Raw genomic sequence first — 21,441 nt, 5'->3', positions numbered from 1 at the left:
TTTGATGTTTCTTGTACAATCACTAGATCATGGCATTCCTGAAGACAGTTTCTCTACTTTTTCATCTTGATGTTTGTACTCCTTGACACCTGCATGTCTTTAGCCATTTGCCAGAATATTGTTATCCGTTTACTTATTTTGTGGAGGTTTTCCATTAGTCCTTCTAATTGTGCTAGCTGTATAATACATTTCACTATACCATTCTATCATTTGTTTTTCAAGATGTTATTTGCTACTATCTATTTGACTTAATATGTACAATGTGATCTTGATTCCTTATCAACTTATGTTTAGCAATGGGGGGCTTGGAATTACTTCAGGTGAGGAGATAAATCAGTATATTTAAAAATAAGTCCAATTCTGGAATTGGACAGGTTCAGATTCTCATTGTGTCACTTTTGGTGGTTGACTCCAGGCAACTAATAACTTCAAATTTTCATCATCTGTGAAAACAAAGATAAAAATAGGATTGAATAAGATCAGATGTTTAGAAGAGCCAAGCATAAAATAACACACTCAGGAAATTTCTGTTTACATTTTTTGCATATCTCTGGGTCTGTGTACATGAACTTAATTTATATTTATACAATGCTATATTTTTTTACAACATGCTTTTGAATTGTCATTTGTGTCCTTTGCACAGCCCTGTGAGATAACAAGGGAAAGTAGTTTTATTAACAGCTTCAGATAAATAAACTGAGACTAAGTTATTGCCTATGATCATGCAGCTACATTGCAGAATCAGGACTTGAAGTCAGTCCCTTTAATCCATGCCCAGTGCCCTTTGCACCGGGTTCATCTATTTTTATCTACTGTCTCTCAGATATTCACTATGTGTCTGATTATTTCAGTGGTAACCAATCACTATAATAAATGTCAGTTGGACCCACCCACTTCCATGCTGGTGCCTTTAGATAAAATGTGAGTGCCTAATTCTGATTATTGCCCGGGTACTACATATCAGGCACTTTGTTTTTTTACTCATGAATTTCCTGAAAGGTCTTTCTTGTGTTTTCTGATGGATAATAGATTATCTAACTTACAAAATTATAGATAATAGCTCCTTTTATCACCCACTCTAAGTCTTAGATTTGCTTTACTATAGAAATGATCTATTTTGCAATCTGATAATAAGAATTACTCCATTTCTTCTAATTGACAGATGAATAATCATATGAATTGCAACTCTCTGGTGAGGTTTCTAGTAGTGTGGTGTTATGAACCCATTAAAATGACTACACCTCTAGATATTGGGTCCTTTGTTTTGTTCTGCCAAATAAGTCAGAACCAGTACCACCAATGACTGTATTGCTTTAATCTTACTATACTTACCTATGTTGATAGTTTTTAAAATATACTGTTCTTTCACTTTTAACTAATTGTTATGTGATTATTAAATTTTAGAAAAGTAATTTAGTGTTTTTTTTTTTTTTTTTACCTAAACCCTCAATTATTTAACTTTTACCTACATAAACCAATTGTTAGATGTGGGCATGGTGTTTTCCACAATATTCCTTCAGTACTCCATAAGTCTGTGTAGCCTGGCACTTACTAATTAGCTTAAAATTAACCTTCATCATGTCTCAATTTCTTTTTCTCAAGAAGAGGAAGACTTGCCTGCCTGGTTCTTCTTGTTATCCCTGGAGCCTAACAGCACAATGACTGTGTAAAATATAAACTAGGCACTGAATGTTTGTGGAGCCTGACTTTCAATTCTGCTTTCATTGTACATCTGTACAAAATTCCACTGATAGGTCAAAGCCAAAGTTTTTTCATCATATTAGAATAACTAGTTTTCAGTTTTTTAGTCAGCTTTTTGATGAATAGATGACACAGAGGTCCCAAAAAATACTTTTATATTCCAAATGCTGAAATTAAATGAACTAATCATGAAGCCATTCAAGGTGGTACCTCTGTCATGTAAAGCGAGGCGTGTTGACAATACTAAAATACATTTCAAAATGGTGCATGAAAAATGATTTATATAAGGGAAAAAATTAACATTTTTGCCTTATTAGAATGTCTTTTCCCTGACTCTGCCCTGTTTTTCATAAAAAGCCCTCAAAGTGTCACCTTGATTTTGACTCTTTTTGCTGAGAAATGAACTTTTTCAGCTGTGTTACATTACCAGAAATGAGAATATCAAACAGTAATGGGAGCTGTTCAGTAGTGGAAGTATAATTATCATATTAGCATCATAAATCATTTGCTTCTCAGTACTACGGTAGGTCATGAGAGCAACAGCTGCAGCTTTGTTCTACCTAGATGGTGTTTCAGTAAAGCCACTTCTGTTTTTATTCACTCAAATTTACAGTTTCTCCTTTGTGTTGACATTAAGCAGTGAATCTATTAGTTTCCATTACCAGCGGAATAACTAAAACTATAAATAGTTCTATATTTTCTCTCACAAATCCTCTCAAGCTGCATAGATGCCTTTAATTTGATAAAACATCTGGGTAATACATCTTGTTTCTGCTCTGTCTTTTGGCAAATGCATACTTTCTTAAGCCTATCCTGAAAAAGAAAAAAAAAAAAAAAACCGATATCCCTCCCACAGTGTGTTCCTTTATCTCTCCCCACACTGTGCTCTATCCTGTCTTTTGACCCCAGATTCCTAATAGTTAAATTGGGCATCTAATTGTAAAAGATGCAAAAATTAGATCACTGCATCAGATTTATAAGACTCGTTTTTAAAAATATCTGCAGTATTCCATTTCAATGACTTGCTGGTTCTGCCAAAAAAAGAAAAACAACAACAAAAAAAACAACCCAGCATATCATAAATACCACATACATAATTTTTTAAATATCTAACTATTATAAAAAAGTTTAGGTCTTTTCTTCCTAATGTAAACCAAGCTGCAGAACACCAATTTAAAACACAATGTCATAGCTACTAGTATAAACACATATTAGGAAGTTCTAGAAGCGGCCTTCAGGAATGTAATAATTATCTTGGACAACCGTTGTTCTGATGTTGGAATAAACCAGTTTAACAACCGTTGTTCTGATGTTGGAATAAACCAGTTTATTACGTTACAATTCCCTAAGTGTAACAGGCTGCACAGTAACTACCACGGTCCGTCCTCCTAGTGTTCTCAGAGGCAAGCCCAGTAATTTTGGCTTTGGTTGCAGTTCTTCAGGCTTTGGCTTACCTTGTTTCTGCTTTGGTTCACATTTTAGGGGTCCTGTGATGAACTCAAGTTAGAATCACTTGTTTGTGTTGTCGTTGCTACTGGCATTTCCTTTCAGTTTATAGGTGTACAGTGATCTGAATTTCATGAACGGGATTCTGAGTAAATATAAAATCTAATCTGGATTTTGGGATATTTCTTAGTGATGTACCAAACCTAAGAATTTGGGAGTTGAATTGTTGGCTGACATTTTGGTTTTGTTTAAACAGTCACTTTAGAGATCTTTTAATCAATCTCTCCCAGTAAGCTTTATTTTGGGCCACTAAAGGGAATTTTTTCTGGATTGATAGGGACTCAGCCTTTTTCTTCACAAAAGCCTCTAATGGATTATTTTTAAAAACTAGAATGCATTTTAAAAAGGCACTACAAAGCCAAGATAGCATCACACTTCATAAAATTAAAAGTAATGTCTTAACACAATTTAATGCTCATTCCATATTCAGTCTTCCTATTTTTGATAAATATGTCCTTTACAGCTGGTTGGTCCAAGTTAGAATGCAGATGAGTACCATATGCTGCTAATGGTTGTTGTGATATTGTGATTTATAATAAGAAATATATGTTTGGTTTTCCTCAGTTCCTGGCACTTCAGAGCTCCTACAATTCTAGTAACTTCCTAAGTGTTGAGATAGATAAAAAGTGCTGTTTGTTATGTTGTTGAGGTGACTTTTGGAAAGCCCCTAGGTGACCACAGGATGGGGGCTGGTTGAAAGGGGAACCCATCAGGAGTTTAGGGGGTTGAACCTCAGTCCTACCCTCTGACCTCCAAGGCAGTGGGTTGACAGTTGATTCAATCAATCATGCCTAAGTAATGAAACCTAACTAAAACCCCAGAGGACAGGGTTTGGAGAGCTTCAGGTTGGTTTACAGTGTGTCTCTTCATGAAGAGAGGGCATCGAAGCCCTATGCCTCTTCTCATATACTTTGCCCTTGCATCTCTTCTTCTGGCTGTTCATCTGTATCCTTTATCAGACCCTTTCTAATAAACCAGTAAATGTGAGTAAATGTTTCTCTGAGTTCTGTGAGCCACTCTAGCAAATTAATTGAACCCAAGGAGAGGGTGGTGAGAATCTTTGATATAAAGCCAGTCAGTCCGAAGCGCAGGTGACAACCTGGACTTGCTAGGGGTTGTCTTGTGGGACTAAGCCCTTAACCTGTGGTCTGATGCTATCTTCAGGTAGATAGTGTCAGAATTCAGTTAATTGTTTGGTGGTATGGGAAAAAAAAACACATTGGAGATAGGTTCCTTATGCTCTTTAAATCTCTGTCTGCCTTTTTTGTGTCATTGATGTATTGAAGAGGCTAGACCTGTTGATAAATTAGAACATTTATTTAAATTTATTTAAATGTTTACTTAAACATTTAAATATTTAAGCATATTTAAGTTCATTTAATTAAGAACATTTTCCTACGCAGTCCAAATTACATTGTTACACTTACCAGTATTAATAATTTCTTACTATAATCCAACACTTAATCAATATTCCATTTTCCCCCATTTGTTTTTAAGTCTTCGACATCTGGTTTAAGCCAGGATCCAGTCTAGAAGCATACACTGCAGATGGTTGTTTTCCCTTTATCTTTTGATCTGGAACACTTGCTTTTATTCATATCAGGAACTTGTTGATATGGTGACACTGGTGTCTTGCAGAAAAACCCAGCTTCTGGATTTGGTTCCTTTATCCCTCTCACACTGTGTTATTAAGTACAGTGACCACTAGGCACATGTGGCTATTGAGCTGCAGAAATGTGGCTAGTCGAAATTGAGATGTGTTGTGAGTATAACATCACATTGGCTTTCTAAGACTTAGTATTAAAAAAAGTAAACTATTTAATAATTTTTTATATGAATACATGTTCAAATGATAATCTGGGTATATCAAGTTAAATGAATCATATTACTCAGATTAATTTTACCTATTTTTTTATTTTCAAAATGTACCTAGTAGAAAATTGTATTTGGCTTCCAGTATATTTCTATCAGATAGTGCTATTCAACAGATTTTAAAACAGAAAATTGCTACCCCAAGATGACTCCGTATCAGTTCTCTGAGATATAGTTGAAGAAAGAACATTAGTAGGCTAAAATGTTACTTAGCTAGAATTTTATAACGTTTAGTTGCTGTGTCCTTCCATGTAGAAGCTAAATGATTTTCCATAATAGATCTAGCCTAGAGCATTTTAAGACTGAGTATCGTAAAAGCATGGCATTGTCCAATAGATGAAATAGCTGCCAAAGATTTTGAATGTCCCTGATAGCTGAAAGTGTTAAATAATGTAAACCTGGAGGTATGCCACAAATGCTAAATACAGTTGTTAAAACAGTGTTTAAAGGCAAAAAAGTATATAAGCCAATAAAAGTCATGGTTTTTTTTTGTTTATTTTTAGTGTTGGACAACCTCGAACAGACAACTGTCTCCAATTTTGGACCACTGGAAAGTCAGCCTGATTTCCGAACCCCAGAGTTTGTAAGTACTGCCACTCTTATCTTAAATTTGTCTTGGTTAGCCTAGAGAGTTCTCACAAAATGGAGAAAAAGATTTTTTAATGAAATCTTGCCTTCAGTGCTTCTAAATCTAGCCCAGTTCTCAGTGGCAGGGCTGAGTATTTAAAGCTCTGGTTCTCTGGGGAACAGGTTACTGAACTACAGTGTCTTGGTGTCATGATCTGTAGTCTTATTCTTCATACTGCTGTGTACTAGCAGATGGGAACTCTTTCTGCAGTAAAGTAGCATTGTTATTTCCAAAACTCCTCCTTTATTCAGTGATAGCCTTGCTAACAGTTTCTGCTATGAGTGACTCTGGAAACCAGTCTTTACTGAGCACATATGGGTACGTTGATCAGTCTGATTCCCATTTCATTCTGGAGCCTTCAGTCATACAACCTAGATAGATGGATCTTGTAGGGCTAGGCATATTTTGTTGGCTGTACCTACCAAGAGGGGAACTAAAGGCTCTCACTAAATTAGACTCATTAAAGATTAGCCATGGTTCTCACCCTCAAGGAATTAAAAATCTTATTAGATGCTACTGTGATTTTATTAATGCCTTGTTTAAAGAAAATTAAGCACATAGGATGCCATGCGCAGAATGTCCTTACTAAATAGGTTTTCTCTTAGGCTCATTTGAAGAGGGGGGTGGGAAGAAGTGTTCTCTGACTCATGTACCATAGTATTGCACCAGATGTGTAGGAAAAGCACGCCAGGATCTACCTAGACTTACTTACATTTGCCCCTTGCTGCAAATAGCTTGTCTACCACTTAAGCAAGGCAAAAGTCTTTTTTTTTTTTTTGTTTATTTTTGAAGTGTGATATACAGCTGCCACACCAGTAATTGGCAGAGCACAATTGTATTATTGATTAAGACCAAAAAAAAAATTAAAAAAAGGAACTCATTATGTGCTTTTCCTCTTCTTTATGGATTACTTACTCAATTCAGCCAAGAGTAAGGAAACTAGGCAGTGCTCTGGACTGAAAAGGGATCGCACATAAAACTATATCCACAGTGCCATTTTATTTCACAATGTGGCCTCCTGTGGTGTACTAGCAGATTGCCTACTGTGAAAATCACTTGGATATAATAGAAAGACATAGTATTCAATGACTTCCCTGTTATATTCAATGAGATTTTCAGTGAAGGAAAATTGTGAATGCTCACCAATGTATCCTGTACCTTAAAGTAGCAGAGCAGTTTTATGGTTTTTCTAACTTCTATAGTTAGAGCCCCAAAGCAGACTTGACAGAGATATTTCACATTTGAATATGAAATTGATACAGGCTGGTGGAGCTGGCCCTTTTTTTGTTTTATTTTCTAAATGCTCCTCGTCGATACTCCTTAAGCACTATATCTAATAAAGAGAGCTGTGTGCAATCAAGTGTTGATGTGCTTGCTGAACACCTGTATAGTTTACGTTGATTCGTTATGTGAAAATAAAAGTATTTTCCTCAAGAACAGATTTTCGTGTATTAGGATGTTTGAGGTTGGCATGCCTTAGGTTTTTGCAACAGATAGTCTACACTGGGAATGTCATTCTACCTTCGGTGTTAACCTCCTGACCACCTCATTATCCTTTTTTCAAGGGGTGAAGACTGGTGAGTCTAAGTTGAAATGACAAGGAGAACTTGAGGATCACAGAATATACTTATGTTTTGAGAGATTTCTCTTAACAATGGGTCTGAGAACGCTCAAACTGAAAGGAGATTTTTTTTTAGGCTAAATCTCCATATTTTTCTTTCTCACTGTCATGCCTCAAGAATCTCTAGAGTCAAGGTGCCTGGGTGGCTCAGTTGGTTAAACATCTGCCTTCGGCTCAGGTCGTGATCTTAGGGTCCTGGGATCGAACTCTGTGTTGTGCTCCCTGCTCAGCGGGGAGTCTGCTTCTCCCTGTCCTCCCTGCTTGTGTTCTCTCTCACTGTCACTCTCTGTCTCTCAAATAAATAAGTAAAATCTTTGGAAAAAAACAAAAAACCAAAACATTAGTTTATGCTGTGTAGTCGTGCCACATACACATTAAAATTCAATAAATTCCACTATATGGCTGTGTAAGAAAATGCTTAAAAAGAATATCTGAAATCTTTTCTTAAGATCACCTTATATTAGTGGAGCTAAAGTTGTTAAGCCTGGTTTCCTTATATGTGTGGTTGATACAAGATTTCTATAGCCAACAATTATCTTTCCCCAATTGCGTGTTCATACCATGTTTAGAAAGGAGTATGTGATTTTCTTGTGCTTTTCAGATTTTAGATTTTCACACATCTGATGCTCATTGCATGCCACATCGTCGGGTACCACGTACATAACCATTTGTGTTTTCTCCCCACATCACCATGGCCCCTGCACTTCAGTTCCCAGCACACATCTGTTTCCCAAACTGCAGTCTCCCTGGTAAACAAACAGGTGCATAAGGTGCCTTGAGAACAGCATACTCAAGGGAACCAGGCACACTGTGGAAGGGAAGCCTGTTTTGTAGGCAGAAAGTGGCAGTGGCAGTGGCAGTGAAAACGGGTGGCTCCAGTGTGTAGGCAGGTGGATCGAGCTGATGCCAGGACAAAGCCAGGTAAGTTGATCCAAACCGAAAATTTAAATCAGAAACAGGGTGTGCAACACCTAGGAGCAGAGGGAGCCTGGCACAAAGCAACACTGAAAACAGAAAGAAGATGGAGAAGAGTAAGAGGAGCGGAAGCATCGGTGTTCTGTTTTTCTCCACCTGGCATTGGCCAGGTGCCGCTGCCGTTTGCCAAGGTGAACTGAAATAAAGCAAGGTGTAGACCGTGTTTATTCAGGCCTTCTTCTCAAATAGTTCAGACTTTAGGAGGATCAAGAGCTAGTCTTTTTATACAACAGAGTGTATTGATATAGTTTGGCCAACGGGGAGAACAAAATGCTTATCGTTATTAGTTTGTTTCCTTCAGGATTTTTGTTTTTCTTTCATTTGAAACAAGGCCTGAGCGAGCAGTGCTGGCTGAGTAGCCTCGGTTACCAGCATGGTAAGCATGTGGAAGGTTCCTTCACAGCTCAGGTGTGTGTAATGTGACTCGGCAGGCAGAGCCGGTACTGCTGTAGGGTCTGCAGAAATCCCAGGTAAATAAACACTGTTCCGAAGCTCCTGTGTGCCTTGTTCTTGGGCCCACGCCACATCTCCTTCTCCTGCTCCCTGCGGAGTTGCCCACCGATGACCTGTCCCCTGCACACCCGTGCTGCTCCTCCCCACCTCCTACTCCGCTTCACAGACCCAGAGTGAGCTTTGCCAGACTCTCCAAAATATTAAGGGGAGAATAGACCGTGGACATGAGGTGCCTGTGTTCTTGCTTGTGAGGAGCTGAGGACATGTGGAAACTGGGCATAGCCCCACTTGGAGGCAGGGTGGATGTGTGGGTGGGGCTTATGGTGAAAGGGGCCTGGTCAAGTGCTGATTTTACAGAGAATAACTGGGGGATCTCATTGTGGTAGGAAAGCACCTCAATCCTAGTTCGCTTTTTTTTTTTTTTTGTCTAAGCACAGTGAAAATCTATTTATAATCTTCTTTATTAACTTAATATTTTATCCTGCACCTTGTCCTACACTATTGTTTTTCCAGCTGTATTGAGATATAATTGACATGCAGCACTGTGTAGGATTAAGGTGTACAGCTCCATGCTATTTTTTTCTTTAACATTATTGTTATCTTCCCTAACTTCTGTTCCCTTGTGTTGGTGAGCTATAATTAATCACATTGTAATTTTCAAAGCAATTAATTCAAGGGGGATCTAGTCAAGGAAATAGTGACACAGCCAGATGCTCTGGAGCCCTGTGATTGGTGGCCGTCATTTAGGGACAGGGGCTCTGAAAATAGACTAGGTTCATAATGATCAGTATCAGACTCTGGAGAAGGGATTTGGCCAAAGGGAGATTGGGTACTGAATATCAGAGAGCCGGATAACCTTGTAGAGTTCAGACTTTAAAGCAGAGGCTGCAGAATGAGGCAATCGATGAGAACCAAGGGTGGGGAGCCACCAGCATGGTAATGGAGCAGATCAGGGTTTTTCTGCAACATGGTAGCATGCAGAGGTAGGGCAACCCAGGCTTCCTTGGTGCTCTCACTTTCAGGTCTGCTTAAGAGCAAAGGTGATCCGATGGGGTTAGTTCAGGGCTTATTAGTCATTGCTGGCCCAGAGGACCCCAGGTTCATTCCAAGCCCTAAGGAGTGGAAAAAAGTAAGGGAAAAGTTGATTAATGATCAAGGCTTTTTCTAGAAACCCTGAGTCTTTTGGTACTGACCCAGGAGCCTGGGCCTGAATGGGCCTGAATGCCTTGAGTACACAAGGAGAGGAATGCTGATGGATCAATGGTGAATCTGCTTGTAGCTAGCTGGATGGGAACCAGGCTGCTGTCAACACAAAAAGACATGAGAGGAAAGGAAAAGCTAAAGATTTACATTTTGTGATCTAAGTCTCGCTAGTAATATTCCCCTTTCTATCCCTTCCAGAACTTGAGTTTTAAGTCTAACTCTCCTGGCTTTTAGAGGCAGGAAGATTCTTACCGCCTCTTGTTTCATGCCAATGGATGCTGTTTTCCTTGGTTTAGCTTCTGCCAAATTTGCAGTAAATAATAAGAGTTTAGGCTCACAAAAGAGTATTAGGATTATAATAGGATAAACCAAGGAAGATGATGAGAAATCTCAGGATTTAGAAAGACTAAGCTAAAACATAGACTCAGGAAGATGAGGATAAAAATGGAGCAAAAATGTGTCCCCTTTATTCCACGCTTGTGGTTACGCAGAAAGGAGGAGGCCTGAAGAGTTATTATCCTGTTTGGGATTTTGTGTAACTGGCTCCCTTTCTGAGGGGGAAGTAATACTGCACACAAAATACTGTTGGTTTCCTGAAATTCTTATTTGGCTGTCTTTAACATGATGAAAGTATATGTGATTCCTCATGATCTACTATTTGAGGCATTAATAGTGAGCAATAGAAAAAATATCCCTGTACTTATAGAGCTTATATTTTGGTGGGGGACACATTAAGGCCAAAATAAGATACATAACATGGCACAATATGGTAAGTCCTTTAGAGAAGAGTAAAGTAAGGATTATATATGTGTGTTGGGGGTGTGGGGGATGGTTAGGGTTTCAATAGAGTGGTCAGGGCATATCGCAGAAAGAGGGTGTTCAGAACATGACAAGTGAAAAGATCTGAAAGCAGGGGTGCTACAGCAGACTATTTGGAAATCTAGATGAAGGGCATTCCAGGCAGAAGGAATAGCAGAGACAAAGGTCTTGAGGTAGGAGTTTGAGATATATTTGAGGAAGTGGAAGGAGGCCAACATGACAAGCAGAATGAAATGAGGTGAATATAGTAGATAGTGGGGACTTCATAGGCCATTGTAAACACTTTGGTTTTACCCTGAATGAGTTGGGACATCATCGAAGAGTAAGCCTTTGGAGGATAAACTGGGGGTTTTGAGCAGAGGAATGACTTGACCTGCCCCACCCTGTGTTTTAACAAAATCACTTTGTCTGTGTTCAGTACAGAGGAATAAAAGCAGAAGCAGGAAGCACTATTGGACTTTTCAGGAACCCAGGTGAAAGGTGGTGGTGGCTTGGTCCTGAGTGTTAATTATGGTGTTGGTGAGACATACTCAAATTCTCAGTATGTTTTGAAGGTAGAGCCAATATGATTTGTTGACAGATCAGACATGAGGTGTGCGAGAAAGAGCAGTCAAAGATGAATCCAAGGTTTTTGACCTGGGGGACTGTGGAAGGAGCAGTTTGAGGGGAGGATACGTGAAGGCACATAAACATTCTGTTTACAACATGTGAAGTTTGAGACATCCAAGCAGAGATGTCAACATACAGTAAAATATATGGGTCTGGAGTTAAAGAGAGGGGTCAAGCCAGAGATGTGGGGGTTGTCAGCACACAGGTGGCGTTTAAATCTCGGGCACTGACTGCAAACAGCAAGGGGGGAGATAAAGACACCCTGGACTGAGCCATGGGGACTCCAGTGCTCACAAGTCAGGGACCTGAGCAAGAATCCACAGAGGAGGCTGAGAGGGAGGAGCAGTGAGATTGCAGGAAAATGAGGAGAATCCTGGAAGCCAAATGAAGGAAGGTATAAAGTTGGAGGGAATGACCGAATCTGCTCATGAGGATGGGAAATTGGATTTAGCAGTGTGGAAGAGACCTTGGCAAGAGAAGTCTCAGCTGAATGGTGAAATACAAAATAAAGCGGATTGAACACAATACGAGAGAAAAGGAATTGGATATGCAGCATTTAGATAACACTTTTAATTTTTTTTTTCTGAACATGAATGCAGAACGAGAGGTTATTATATATTAGGATGAAAGGAGGTTTTCTATTTAGTTAGTGGGAAGATGGCAGGAATTGCCCCTACCCTGGCCAGGTGAGGTTGTAGCATGGGCGGTGGGCGGAGCTCGTCCTGTGATGCTGCTTCTATGCGGCCTTCCGTCCAGGCTCTACACCACCTGCCTTCCTGGAGCCTGGCCGGGATTATCCTTGTCTTCTGCAGTAAGAGTTATGGCAACATGCTAGTGTTGGATGGTGTCATCCAGAGAGGGTTGAGTTCTACCAGGAGATGATAGCCAACCTGCCCCTCTGCAGCCAACCCAGCCCATGCAAGATACTGATCATCAGGGCTGGGGAGGGGGGTGTTCTGCAGGAGGTGGTGAAGCATTCCTGCATGAAATCTGCCTGTGATCCAGTGTGAGACTGACAAGGACGTCATCCAGGTCTCTAAGTAAAGTTCCTGCCAGGCATGGCTGTGGACGGCTGCAGCTCCAAGCTGACCCTACGCGTGGGTGATGGTTTTGAGTTCATGGAACAGAGCCAGCATGCCTTCACTGTTACCATCACTGACTCCTCAGACCCCAGAGGTCCTGCCAAGAGTCTCTTTGAAGAGCCCTATTATCAGGTCATGAAGGTGGCTCTCAAGGGTGATGGTGAGTGTCATTTGCCAGGGCGAGTGTCAGTGGCTGTGCCTGGGGGGACCCCATCAAGGAGATGGGGCAATTTTACAAGTCACTATCCCTGTGGTGGCTACTGCTTACTGTACCATCCCCACCTACCCCAGTGACCAGATAGGCTTCATGTTGTGCAGCAAAAATCTGAGCACCAACTTCCAGAAGCCCGTGCAGCAGCTGGAACGGATGCAGCTGAAATACAACTCTGATGTGCACCAGAAGGCCTTTGACCTGCCTGGGCATGCCACCCAGGCCTGAATGATGTGAGCTGAGTCCACATACTGTAGCCCATGCTGCCCAGGACCTCCAACCAGGGAGCCTCTAGGACACTTGGGTGTGACAAGCCTAGGACAAGACCCCCTGCCCCAGTGGCATGCCTGTCAAGCAAGTGTTATAGGCCCTAGAATACTGCCTGGCATGCCCTGCTAGGCAAACTGTCTGTCTCAATGTGGTGTTCAGTCTCCAAGCCTATACCAGCTGTGTACAGGGGGCCAAAAAAAAAAAAAAAAAGGCAGAAGTTTCTGTTTATAAGGTGGTGGAAATTAATCCAGTAGGGAGAAAAATTCTGATGATGCAGGAGTGAGAAGGAAGGATTTCTGGAATGACATCCTTGAGAAGGCAAGAAAGGGATGGAATCTGGTCCATAAGTGGAGAGGTTGGATACCCCCCACAGCTGTAGAGACAGTTCATTCTTGGAAGTAGGGAAACCAGTGTATTGGGACCCAAGTTCAGTAGTTTTGCTCGTAGGAGCTTGTTGCAGTTTTTTCTTGATTGCTTCTTGTTTACCAGTTAAGTGAGAAGCAAGATTAGTTAATTAGTTAAGATTGAGGAAGGAAGAAGAGATGAAGAGACCTAAAGAGAGAGGAGAAGGTATGAGACAGTCATCTGGGAGCCAGTACTCTGGGAAATGTCCTGGCAATGCTAAGAGCCCACTTGAGGTTTGTGGTCATGACGGGTGTGTGCTTTTCCCATTCAAGTCCAGTTTGGGGAAGCAGGTGTACAGTAGGCAACACGTTTGATTTAACCAATTTGGGGATTTCTGTAAGTTACTGCAGTGAAGTAAGACAAGGCTGAGAGAGGTTCAGGATATTTGTAAGAGAGTAGAGGACCAGGGATATGAGCAGGATGGGACGATAGGATCAGGAGAGTTAGACCTGAGTGGGGCTTCATAATTCTTGCAGTTGGGGTACTGGCAAGAGTAAACTGGAAAAATAGGTAGTTGGAGAATCAGGATCTTTTTAACTAAGGGAGGAAATACAGTAACCAGTACAGACAAGGTCTAGGATATGAGCATTGGAAGGAGAGGCTGGGGCAGGGTAGAGTTGCGAGCACAGGGTGTTGGAAGGTGGGGAGGTAGTTATGTCAGGAGAAAGTCTTTGAGACCTTAACAGTGAGACAGGAATTAAATCTCTAATGAAGCAGGGGGAGTGACTCAGGGTTCAGTAGATGGCTGTCAAAGACATGACCAGAGAGGTAGAAGAGAAATCTGAAGGATGGCAGGATAGAAGCTAAGAAGCAGATGACGTGGTGAGTAGTTTTGGGTGCTGCGTAGGGGCTCAGCAGCACTGACATTGTGGGCTGGATTTCTGTGTTGTGGGAGATGCCCTGTGCATTGTAGGCTGTTCAGCAGCATCCCTGGCCTCTACCTGGGAGGTGCAGAGGTCCCTCTCTCCAGCTGTGATAACCAAATATGCCCAGACATTGTTAAATGTCTCCTCATTTAAGAACCAGGGAGTTAAATGAATACCGAGAAAGCCTTAGGGTCGGGTCACTGATGTCCTTATATAGAGCTGCTTCTAGGGAGTGCTGGGGATGCCACTGTAACCCAGTCTGGAGTGGATTGTGGAATAAGCAGGAGAAAAAAATAGGAGATCTTGACCTCTCTTTCCATGGGTTTGACTGTCAAGGGCTGGAGGATGAGAGAGCAGTGAGTGGAAGAGACTGAGAACCAGAAATGACATCCTTCTGTCGGGTGGAGCTCTGAACACACTTAAATATCGATGAGAAGAATCTGTGTGAGGGGAACACAGAGAGAGAAGAGTGGCTTTGAAATGGGCGTGGAGTGGTGTGTAGATGTGAAGGAGTCAACGTTAGATGGGAGGAGCAGCAGGTGGATGCTACTGGCTTATGGATTTGCTGGAGAGAAGCAGAGGGAGTTCGCATCCAGCAGCTTCCATTTTCAGCTACTGAGAGTGAAGAGAACAGAGTGCTGAGGCCTCAGCGGGAGGAGGAGGAGGAGGAGGAGGAGTTGTTGTTGTTGTTGTTGTTGTTGGCACTTCGAAGCTGTTGTGGAGAGCTAGAGACCAAGCTGGCTTGGAAAACGGAGGAAAAGTACTAGGATGTCTGGGCAGTGGTGAGGGCCTGAATGGGGCTGATGAGTCTGAATTTACAACAACACCAACCTTCCCTGCTGTAGTTTCTCCAGTATCCCTCAGACACCAAGAAAGCAGATCATAGGCTTCCCCCCGAATTGGGGCTTTGCCAGCTGGTCATGATGGAAAGTGCAAAATATTGGCAAGAGTGCTCCCTAAATAATGAGCTTGGGAAATGTAACCTTATAAAAGCTCGAATCTGCAGATTGGGAGAAAAAGTCCTGGGGCACTGAGGTCATTGTGAAATGAGAAGGAGATGGTAGTTGTGCTCAGAAAGGGAGATTTCTGATAAGTGATTTTGGAAAGAGAACTTTTCAAGTGATGACAAGGTCCAGGGTGGGACCATGGAAGTTAGTGCATAAAAGGGAGAACATCGCTGGTGTCCAGTTACTAAGGGACCAAGGATCTTCAGGACCTGGAAGACTGGGAATAAGGCAGGATCCTTTTGCTCAAGCTTTTCTTTACTTGGATTTGTACTTTTGAGTCTCCTACAAAAAAATAGGATGGCTTTGCTTTGTGGCTTTTGGCACTAAGCTCACCAAACTAAAAGAGAAAAGAAACTCACCCAAAAAAGGAAACCAAACAAAGGAACGTGGATTTGGCAAAAGAACTCTCAAAAGGAAAAATGAGACCAAAGATGGGCTAGTAAGAACTGCTGAGTTGACCCATTTGCTGTGGTAGGAATTTGCATGGCATTTCAACTTTGAAAGCATTTCGTGCATTCAGGAGCAAAAGGTGAGGGAGTGTGTACTTTGCCTGAATATGGAGGGAAAGGGACCTACACATTTGCTTTACGTGACTGATTCAGGAGCTACATTTGTGGATTTGTTAGGATTGGAGGGGTAGGAGCAAAAATAGGCAGTCCAGCACGCGAAGTCTCAGTCAGAGATTACTTTCTGAGTCACTTCTTTGGAATGCAGAATGTATTTTCCCAGAGAAACAGTCATAAATGGTAATGGGACTTCTGGGCCCAGCCAGGCCAGCCCAGCTAAGGCCAGTTTAACTCAGAGAGTTAAGAAAATTATCACATTCCATACTAATAATCCTCCGGAACACTCCAATCTTATTTTTTCCATTATTACTAAAATTTTAGAATGAAAGTAAAGTCCAGAGTGAGTGTGCGAGTGGAAGCTTATGGAAAAAATTCTTAGTCTGATGAGCAAGAGGAGGATTTGATTTTGATTTATGTTAGATTTTGAAGCAGTGATCTAAAACTTGAGAAAGACAATTTAATGGTTTGAGAAAAACAGGATAAAGAGCTTATCAGCTTCTATATTTCTTTTGACTTTTCTGTTAATGAAGGTGAACTTTATTTAAAAAAAATTTTTTTTAAAATTTTGATTGAAAAGTTTCAAACCCTGGAAAGGAGCTGTAGAAGCCTATGCTGCATGAAACTATTGTAGAAAGAAATATCATTATCCCAAATGAGTTTAAATTTCTTAGCTAGAAGGATTATGTATCAACCAGGGTATTAAAAGAACATGTGGATTTGCTCATGGTAATGTGGAGGTGATATGGGGGCCGAGACAAGTACCAGAATAGAAGGACAAATGTGACAGTTTTCCAGAAGGGATGGGTTAGGGTAGAAGTTGGACATAGACTACATTCTGATAAATGGAGATATTGACACTGGAGTATTAATCTCCAGGAATATTACAGAATGAGATTTTTAAGCAGATGGTTTGTGAATGTTAGAAAAAAGGAAAGGTCATCAGGAGCCAATGTGAATTCAGTAAAAATAAGTCATGTCAAACTAACTGAGCACATTACCTTTTTTTTTTTTTTTTTTTAAATGGGGTGATTATAATGGTAGAACAAGGAAAAGCCACATTTTTGTGTTTTTTTTTAATTGAAGTATAGTTGACACATTTTTATATGTTTTGATTTTAGCAAATGATGTGAAAAAATTGCATTTAAATACAGAATGAGGAAATGTGGACCTAGTGAGGATACTTATCTGGGCAATTGATCTTACCAAGACTGTGGAACAATGGCTAGAAATCAATTTCTAGAGGAGACAAAAATCAATGTGAATTAAAGTAAGCGCCTGCTCCCTAATTCACAAATATCCGCTGCCTAAGTACAGATTGTAAGAGCTGAGGCTAATGACTGATCATGTGGAAATGCTAGGTATTTGCCTAATTAAATTTAGTATGAATCAAGCATGTAACAATAATGTCAAAAACTTAATGCAAGTCTAGGTTGCATTCATGCCTGTGTGTCCAGAACAAAGAAAGTACTAGGCTTCTCCCGTTCAGTATCAGTAAAGCCACCTACTGTGCTGGGTGCTCCATTTAAAGGGGGGGAGGGGGCATGTTGATTAGAGAATATCAACATAGTAGTGGATCCTGACACTTAGGCAAGAGTATGACATCAAATTAAAATATTTGATGATAGTAATTGGTGGATGGAGTTGCAAAATACAATATTAAGACCCATTAATAGAAGGTGTGTGTGTGTGTGTGTGTGTGTATATATATATATATAGGCAGACATTTCATTTCAGTAGAAAGCCTTCTCATAATTAAAGTACCTTAATTCCTTGGAGGGGTTCAAATCTAGACAGACTGGATAACAATCTCGGTAGATGATATATGCTTGAACTAGGATGTGTCAGTGGGGATGAGAAGGAAGGGCATACATGTTTTATGTGTAGCAGAACTTGGTAGCCCAAGATAAGCAGGAAATGAGAGAAAGACAGGATGTTTCTGGGAATATACCACCCTGGTAAGTTGTCTGTGGCTCACTGATGAATCTGAGTTGCTTTTGTTTTATTTTTTCCCCCCTTTTAACTTATTGTCATCATCAGCCAAATGTCCTCCTAATAGCGATGTTCATTCCACTGCTTTTATTCCCCTGTTTTCAGAAAGCCTTGACTGAAATGCCTTGTGAATTCTTGCCCCACAAAGTATCCCATTTGAAATTCAGTGAGCTATCCATTATCTGGGGAAATGTCACAATTAATTTGACAAAAACAGGCATGAGGAAAGCAGGGAGCCCTGGGCATTCTGAACAAAGATGTGATATCAGTATTTACCATGGAACTCATTTGATTATAAGTCATCTAGAAGCATGCCACAATAATGGCCAGAAAGACTCACAGAAGCAAAAGAATTGAGTTAAAGTTGAGAGTCTGCTGGTAAATAACCTGACTGTGCCATGACCTAAAAAACAGCACTAATGGAAGAAGTTGTAATAAAAATTTAAAGGGAAACAGAACTTGGCAGAAACGTATACACAGAAGGAATTCACAAGATTCCTGGAAAATTGAAAAGGAGGACCTGTGGGATTTTAACTATAGTCGCCGCCCCCCCCCCCATATTTTGAATTTGTAATTAATTTGGAAGGCTTAAGGGCTTTGGAAAGATGATTTAAAAATCCCTTTATTTCTGAAGTCCTACTAGTTAACCTTAACTTTCCTTATTTTGACAAATAATAATGAAAAGTGCATCTTTACTATAAGCTCCAAATGTATTCCTTTAAGTCTGTCTCTGGTTTTTTAAGAAAACAAATAACAAAAAAACAGCTATAAGATGTGCTTTTACCCAGAAAACTCTAATGGCTCCTTCAAAAGGAACATGCATTTACAGTTTCTTCTCCCAAGTCACTTTTTGAAATGTAGATTAATATGACCTGACAGATTATAATAACCACCAAAGAGCATTTTCATTAATTATAATGAGCAAACCAATAATATAGATCTTTACAATGTTAGTATGAATTAGAACATATCAAGTCAAGACCATAATTGTAGCTGGAGTAAAATTTGACTGCTACGTCCAAATCCCTTAAAACAAAGACACAGAAGGAAAATTTTGACAGATCATTTAGCGATACTGTCATCATCAGCATTTCATGGTTTTTCGGTAGCTGTTAAGCGTTTTTAAAAAGTAAATATACTGCTTTGTGAAATAAGAAGAAGGTTGAAGAAGAGCAAGGTGAATAAGAGGAGGTACTTCTGAGACTTTGAAAAATGTTTTAACTTAAAACAATTTTTTTTTCTTTTTTGTAAAAGGAAGTCATTCTAAAAGGCCCTCCGAGACGCTGAACATAAGGTGGAGTTCCAGGGAAGTGGAAGCCCTCTGCCACTGTGCAGTTCAGCTCTCAGTCCCTTGTGGGCAGGTGCTTTTTCTTTTAGGACCTCAGTCTCATGTAAAAAGGCAGAAAAATCAGATTTCCTCACTGGGGTGTTGTTCAGTGACTGCACACTGATTGAATAGCATTTTAGCTATCTTAAAAGCATATTCATAAAATAATAATGCAGTAAGAAGTCTTCTCCAACATTTATGGATGTGCGGAGTTGGCAACACAGATTGCAGGCACGGGGACAGCCAGCCTCAAAGTGACCACAGCCCTCCATTGCTCAGCCCAGCCATACCCCTGCCCACTCCCCTTCAAACGAAACCAGACTGTGCTGGCATCAGAAATTGGTTCCGTTCTCCTTAGAAGAGCATGGAGGGGCATTTTTGACTTACACTTCTGGGGAAAGTAGTCACAGGCATTAGGTGTCTACCAAATTATCGGTGGGTTGCAAATTAATCCTACTCAGCAATATTATAAAATACCAGCAGTGCAGTCGATCAATAAATAAATGTCAGGCACTTACTAACACTTGCTAATAGGATTTTCAATTGAAGTAGAAATAAGAGCTATTTAAATTATGCACTATTTTGAATAAACCACCATCAGCTTCACTAAATTTTGCTTTAAACTTTTTCATTTATTCATTCATTTAATATTTATTAATCAATGTGCTTCAAGGAATACCAAGCAGTATATCTCAGTGTTTCCCCTCAAGGCCGGGAGTGGGTGTACTGTTGCCTCTGTCTCCTGCACATTGTCTTATTAATTGACAAATGTTAGTCCTGCAACTGATGCTGATTAGTTGTTTGAATGAAAGACTTCCAGGCAGTGTGCTGTGTTTGATGAGTTCCACCTGCACTTAAATAAAAGTGCTGGAGTTCAGGTTGGGTCCTAGTTCTCACCTCTAGTTGGGCCTCAGAATTCCCTAGAGAGCTTTTTTATTTATTTTTTATTTTTTTTTAATTTTTATTTATTTATGATAGTCACACACACACACACACACACACACACACACGAGAGAGAGAGAGAGGCAGAGACATAGGCAGAGGGAGAAGTAGGCTCCATGCACCGGGAGCCCGACGTGGGATTCGATCACGGGTCTCCAGGATCGTACCCTGGGCCAAAGGCAGGCGCTAAACCGCTGTGCCACCCAGGGATCCCTAGAGAGCTTTTTTAAAAAGTGAAGGTGCACACTGACCTTCATGTGCTAATCTTGCTCTTGGTTCTGAATATGTTTATATGAAGTTTATGAAGGTGACTCTGATGTGTGGCCCTGTTTAAGAACCATTATCTCGGGGCACCTGGGTGGCTCAGCGGTTGAGCATCTGCCTTCAGCTTAGGTCATGATCCTGGAGTCCTAGGATCAAGTCCCTCATCGGGCTCCCCGCAGGGTGCCTGCTTCTCCCTCTGCCTGTGTCTCTGCCCCTCTCTCTCTCTGTGTCTCTCATGAATAAATAGATAAAAATCTTAAAAAAAAAAAAAAAGAACCATTATCTCTGAAAGTTCAGATTTATAATTTTGGAGGAGGTGGTGGTCTGTGACTCACCCTGATTTCACTAGGTGCCGAAATCTGTACTGAAATATATTCCAGTCCAAGAAGCGGAACAGTAGAATATATACGTACATACTCACAAGTATATGCACATTCACACATTCAGTTGTGTGTGTGCATATGTGTGTGTGTATATGTATATACAGATATATCGATGCAGATACATACACACACACACACACACGCAGATTTATTAAACAGATTCAGCTGAAGGAATTGGTTTATGCAGTGTGGGGCCTAATCCATAGAGCATGCCGGCAGGAAGGGCAGGCTGGAGACTCTGGGGAGGGGTGGCTGCTGTAGACCGTTTAAGGTAGAACTTCTTTTTCTCAGAGAAGCTTTTCTTTTTTTTAAGGAGTTTTTTTTAAGACCAATCAACTGATTAGGTGAGTCTCACCCAGATCATTGAGCATAATAACATTTCCTTTAAAGTCAACTGACCATAGATGTTAACCACATCTACAAAATACCTTCACAGCAACACCTTGACTAGTGTTCAGTTGCCGGCCTGAGTCCTGTAGCTCAGCCACACTGACACCCAAACCTAGTCATCGCAGTGGATATCGTACGGGAGGGTATCTCAGTTGCATGAACAAAAAATGGAAGTGGAAACGAGTAAAGTGTGTCCAGTTTATTTCGAGTGTGGAGTTGATCTGGGGTAGTGGGAGGAGATGAAGTTAGATGGTTTAAGGCCAAATGTAGGACTAAGGGTTTGGACTCGAGCTGAAAAGACAAAGCAGTGCTAGAGCAGCCCTGCCGAACGGAATTTTCTGTGATGATGGAA

General features: G+C 40.6%; 1 protein-coding gene and 1 pseudogene across 4 annotated transcripts in view; both read left to right on the top strand.

Annotated features, from left to right (window-relative positions):
• ANO6 (anoctamin 6) overlaps nucleotides 1–21,441 on the top strand; it is a 186,014-nt gene that overhangs the window by 67,527 nt on the left and 97,046 nt on the right. For all 4 annotated transcript variants that reach the window (XM_049102767.1, XM_025477352.3, XM_025477353.3 and 1 more), the window contains one exon: nucleotides 5,583–5,662. In XM_049102767.1, coding sequence (XP_048958724.1) covers nucleotides 5,583–5,662 — 80 coding nt within the window. The remainder of the gene's footprint in view (nucleotides 1–5,582; nucleotides 5,663–21,441) is intronic.
• LOC125753863 (spermidine synthase-like) lies at nucleotides 10,147–13,166 on the top strand (annotated as a pseudogene).

This window comes from Canis lupus, chromosome 27 (genome assembly GCF_003254725.2).
Source record: "Canis lupus dingo isolate Sandy chromosome 27, ASM325472v2, whole genome shotgun sequence".
In the NCBI taxonomy this organism is placed as follows: Eukaryota; Metazoa; Chordata; class Mammalia; order Carnivora; family Canidae; genus Canis; species Canis lupus.
This window is presented reverse-complemented; position numbering and strand designations above follow the sequence as displayed.